Source organism: Poecilia latipinna, unplaced genomic scaffold (assembly GCF_001443285.1).
Source record: "Poecilia latipinna isolate Pla-1442-1.1 unplaced genomic scaffold, P_latipinna-1.0 Scaffold5321, whole genome shotgun sequence".
In the NCBI taxonomy this organism is placed as follows: Eukaryota; Metazoa; Chordata; class Actinopteri; order Cyprinodontiformes; family Poeciliidae; genus Poecilia; species Poecilia latipinna.
This window is the reverse complement of record NW_015117937.1, coordinates 1,739-7,234: the sequence shown is the minus strand read 5'-3', so window position 1 is coordinate 7,234 and position 5,496 is coordinate 1,739. Positions and strand designations below refer to the sequence as shown.

Below are 5,496 nucleotides of genomic sequence, written 5' to 3'. Positions count from 1 at the left end.
TAAATGTTCCATTTATTAATTATCAAAGGCAACTCTAAACAGGTGGGGATTTAGTCCTGATTTGTTTGAATTTTAGCTTTTATCCTACTGAAGGACCCATTTTTAGGTCCTAACCCTTTTTTAAAATTTACAGTTTTTAATCTTTAGCACGATTTCTTGGGTCTTTGAAGGAGAAACGGGCCCACTCCATCATAGAGCCACCGCCATACTTAAAAGTGAGCTTGAGATTCTTATCCACATATTATTTTACACTAAACCCATCACATGTGTGAGTTGTTTTTCTTTCTTGTTACTTAAAATCACAGCAAAAGGATGGAAGACAACTACAAATAAGATACATAAATGTATGAATTTACCACATTTTCTATGTTGGCAAGTAAAGTTTCTGTAGTACCTTCACAAAGTGAATATAAACAAAGACAAACCCAAGATTAAAAAAATACAAATAAAATGATATTTAAGCTACAGCTCAAGTCATTCTTAAATAGGACACGGACCCAAACGTCACGCAGATACAAAATGTGGTACATCCTGGACATTAACGGCAGCAAACATCTTTTTAAGATCCCAGTGTACACAGGCTGTTTGCAGATGCCGGGTTGTTCCTCTTTAGCGATAACGGCCTAAATGCTCTTTCTATGAGGCAGATTATCCTCATCATGTAGGCACCGTTCCTCAGTGTGTGCAGAACTTCCTCTTTGGATAATTAATTTATCTTTGCCTTTTGGATGAGGTGGCAGTTCCTGACCCCGTGTGATCATGGAGGAACAACGGTTCTGCCCGGGCCTGTCACAAAAACTAATTTTACTCCGTGATAAATTTTTGCGATCAACAATAATTGTTTTTGAAACCATTTTCAACTATTTTGTTGATTTATGTCCTTGTTGGTTGCTGCTGTATGTTCTGCCCACAGGCGCTGCACTCCACATCCACAGTTCATCGCTGGTCAGCGCCGAATGGCTGGTGAAAAACGTCACCTACAGACCTCACTGCTACATCTGCTTCACGTGGGACAACTCGGTCCGCTTCCTGTTCTCCACTCTGCAGCCCTTCCCTCGGTGGGACTGCTTCTACTGGCAGCTGCTAGAGTCGCTCAGAGCCAGGATAGGGGACAATGCAGGATTTGACAGCAGGTTAGCAGAGATTAAGGGTGTTTTCACTCCTGATGCATTTGTTATATTTTCAGCTGGTGCGGTTTGCTTTCACACTCCACTGTGTCAGTCCAAACTCTTTGAAAAGCCTGTTCCCCTCCTCGCCTGTGGTGGCGCTGCACCAAGAACCTCTGAAGAAAACACTGTGCACAACTTCCTTCTTCACAAAATTTTACTGGTTGTAGGATTTCTTTTGTCATTTGTAAAAGACCATGAGCCATTTCTACCGCTAGATTCTCACTTTGGTTTTGGTTGTATTTACCCAGAATGCTGTGCACTGTAGTCCACTTCCTGCTTTTGGAGCGGTATTTGATCTGTTTGGCGTTCACATATGCAGTCAAGCCTCGCCAGAGTTCACTTCAGCCGAACTAAGACTGAGGTTTTTAGGTGGACCATAGTTCACCGCTTTTTGACTCATTTTCATTTTTGGGCCTCTTCAAGACCATAAATATGCTCAAAGGGCTGGTTTTGGGGGGGTGTACCCATTAACAAATTGTTCTAATCTTGTTTTCTCTGCATTTGATTGGTACAACTTAAACTGTAGCAGTTTTGAACATGATGTAATTTGATCTATACAAAAACTGATTGGATATGACTGATAAAATATCTTAAAGTTAAATTTTTGTGTCCCTCTAAAGTGTTGAGGGCCACATAAATGCACATGATGGGCCAGATCTGGCCCGCGGGCCTTGAGATGGTGAGACTGAACCGTTAATATGCAGAACAAAAAAACAAACTCTGGTCTGCTTCAAATGCATGTGTGAACGGTGAGCGGACCAGAGACGAGGAGGGGAACAGGCTTTTTAATTGGTTTTGTTTCACAGAGTTCAGTGTAAAAGTAAACCGCAGCAGCTGAAAACGTAACTAATGTTGCAGTTTTCGTCCCCAATCAAACCAAATCTACTGGACTATGAGGTCTCACTGTTATCATGCTTAATGGTGGAAAATGATCTGAAATATTCCCCTCTGGGTGTTTTCCAGTTTAATCCAGCACCTCACACTGTTTACTGAGAATCCAGATGGTGAATATCCAAACCAGGATGTTGTGTGGGAGAAGTTTGAGAAGGCCTTCATCGCCGCTGCGGGGTTGATCACCCACGCTCCCGTTCTGAGGGATTACATCTACCAGGGATTAGAGGAGCTTCACAGGGACAACGTCATGTACCTGGAGCTGAGGAGCGGTCTGTCCAGGGTTCGTTTGCTTCCCACACGATCAGCTTGAGCTCCTAATAAAACACCAGCTCCAGTAGACACATTTTTCTTCTCTTCGTTTCAGACGTATGAACTTGATGGAACGATTCACGACAAGATCTGGACTCTGAAGCTGTTCCAGGAAGTGACATCAAAGTTCAAACAAAATTATCCAGAGTTCTTTGGAGCCAGGATCATAATTTCAGTCCACAGGTATAATATGACTAGATCAAATAGGTTTACAGACAAAGCAAAAGAAATTCATGCCGGTTCAATAAAGTGGGAACCATGTGTCTCAATTTCCACACTTTGTTGTAAGAATTTATTTTATTTAACTAAAATTTAATTTATCTCATGATTGAAGCAGAAATAGCAGCAAAGAGAAAGATGTCAGTGTCTGGCTGTTGGAGACGTTCTGGCCTCAGCAGCACTCAGACATTTAATGAGATGCTATAAAGACACATTTTACACAAATATGAAGCATATGGACTTAATTTTCTCCTTTTTAACAAAATCAACTCTTTTCTCTACTTTTCTTTTGTTCTAATTTCTGTTTATTTGAAGTCAAAAGTTAGGCAATTTACTGCTAAAGGCATGGCTGATTTTAAGTTTAAAGTTATAATTCCCTATAATAAGCTTTTTTTCTGTATGACTTGTGTTTTTGCCATTGACAGGAATTTAAATATTTATTTCTGTACAATTTTTGTATTTTTTTTCCAGCATTGTTTATTTTATCTTTTATTTTAAAATGGAAAGGTTAAAAATGACCAAACTTTAAAAAAAAAAATGAAATCAGGTGTAGAATAGAAGCCTGCATTTAAACTATGGTTAAAAAAATAAAATAAAAATAAGAATTAGACAGGCAAATTTACAACATAATATCCTGCACAGAAAACAAAGTACAATAAATAAATAAAAAATAAGCAGCTGCAATAAAATGGGAGCAAGTTTTGTTTTTAACATAAAAACCGAATTTGAAGAAATATTTTATCATTAATAGAAATAAAATGCAGAGTGCTGTTCTCCAAATGCTATAAATGAATTGTTTGCTCCATAATAAATTAATATTTGTTTAAATATATATATATATATATATATATATATATATATATATTTTTTTTTTTTTATATAGTTATTCAGGCTAAACTCTAAAAAATAGGACCATTTTAGAGTTTCAAGGCTCTGGGACATTTTTCCAATAAACTAAAAGATGTATTAGTGTTTTCTATTTAATCTGTTAAACATTTTACTTGATTGATTCTGTCTTATGATTTTAATATATTATGCCGGACTTTGTGATTTTATGTCTTGAAAGATGCTTTATAGATAATTTTTAGAGACTTGCAATAAACAAAGAAGGAAATTTATCACATTGTAAAGATGTTCAGATTATTTTAAAAGGTGTATGTTTACAACATAAATCTTAAATTCAACGTTATATGATTTGACTCATATCAGTTGACCAAATTAAGCAGAAACTGTTGGCATATCCTTATAACAAAGTGTTTTTCTGTTGAATATTGTTCTAAATTCACATGTTGGAGTCAAAGACATTTTGTGCTAAAGCTGAACTGTTCTAGTTTTTGATTCCGTTCTCCGGCTCCTTTCTTCAGGGCTCTGAGCGTTTCAGAGGTCAAGGCTGCTGTGACAGAGGCCATCCAGCTGAAGAAAGACTTCCCAGACGTTGTTGCAGGATTTGACATGGCAAGACTTTATCTAGTTGTACATTCTTTGACCATGCTGTATCAGTTAGCCACTTCCTGTCATAATGTGATATGGTTTGTAGGTCGGCAGGGAGAATAGTGGGCGGACTCTTTGGGACTTCAGAGAAGCTCTTTCCCTGCCAGCTGAGCTGGGAGCATCGCTGCCGTACTTCTTCCATGCAGGAGAGACGGGTCAGTCACCTTATGTACGCGAATCCTTAAAAAGTCTTACATTGATGCCCCTAAAATTAAAGCCTTAAAACATCTTAGATTATTATACATCATTTTCAATGCCATAGTTGGTATGTGTCATTTTTGACATGATGCCATGTCAAAAACATGTCATTTTTAGTATACTACACAGTATGTCATAGGGGTGTAGCGATACAATAACTTCACGATATGATACAATATACAATATTCTGGTCACGATGCGATATGTATCACGATATTTGTTGAGCGATACAATTCGCTACGATTCAGTGCATTTTTATGATTTTCTGAAAGATTTTAGAAGGACAGAGTGATTTTAGTGACATTTTGTGTTCCATAGACTTGAATTTAGTTAACTGAAAACTGATTAAAAGCACCAACACAATACCTGACTCTGATTGGACAGTCTAACAGTCTGCAGCTGGACAAAATGAGTCAAAAACGCAGTGAGAGAATTAGTTTCTGTCATTTAATTCATGTGGATTTAACATAAAACTGAAAAGTTTAAACGGTAATCCAGGAGCAGAGTGTGGAGATTATCAGCATCTGTAGACTCTCAATATGCAAATGATTGCACTTATGTTTTTTCTTTTGGACACTGTGTCTTCATTTTGGAGTAAAAATGCAGCCACAAATGCAGTCTTTTGGACTAGGGGGAAAAAAGGCTTTTCTACCTTGTCTCCCGGAGTTAGCCGTGGCTGTAAGCTGCTTTCGTCTAACTGCTAAAGTAGTGGCTCCGCCTCACCCCGTAGTGATCGGACTCCCTGCAGCTACGCAGCGCCGCTATTCCCCTGCTTGGATCTCTGAGTAGCTGCCTCTCAGACTGCCAGCATCTCATAGTACTCTCAGTCTCTGATACTTTTTGTCTGTTGCTAATAAGAATGATCGATCAGCCATTGTTATCATGGAAATCCTCACTGCGCCGCGGATTCCGGCTGGGGCTTTTTCCTCTTCGTCTTCCTGCTCAAAACACAGCGCCGCTGCGCACCCGCTTCAGATGTTATCAACCCATGTTCATTCTTCAGGTAATCCTTTATATACAGAACAGAAACCGCTAAGCTAAAATCTAATTACGAAGTGAATGCTACCAGTCAAAATTTGCATTAATTTCACGATTTCACTGCTTTTGCAGCTGCTCCATTCGCGCCGACACTCTGTTCCGCTTCTCTTTCACAGTTACTTGTGCAACTTTACTTCGTTTCTCAGCAACAAAATACAGCCCATCGTTATTTATTGAA

The 5,496-nt window shown here is 38.5% G+C and overlaps 1 protein-coding gene across 1 annotated transcript in view; it reads left to right on the top strand.

Moving 5' to 3' along the window:
• LOC106943458 (adenosine deaminase CECR1-A-like) overlaps positions 1-4,251 on the top strand; it is a gene marked incomplete at its 3' end in the record, with an annotated part of 9,316 nt that extends 5,065 nt beyond the window's left edge. The window contains exons 2-6 of the mRNA XM_015026769.1: positions 914-1,133; positions 2,133-2,343; positions 2,428-2,555; positions 3,956-4,046; positions 4,129-4,251. Of these exons, the coding sequence (XP_014882255.1) occupies positions 914-1,133; positions 2,133-2,343; positions 2,428-2,555; positions 3,956-4,046; positions 4,129-4,251 (773 nt within the window). The remainder of the gene's footprint in view (positions 1-913; positions 1,134-2,132; positions 2,344-2,427; positions 2,556-3,955; positions 4,047-4,128) is intronic.
• Between the last annotated feature and the right edge of the window lie 1,245 nt (positions 4,252-5,496).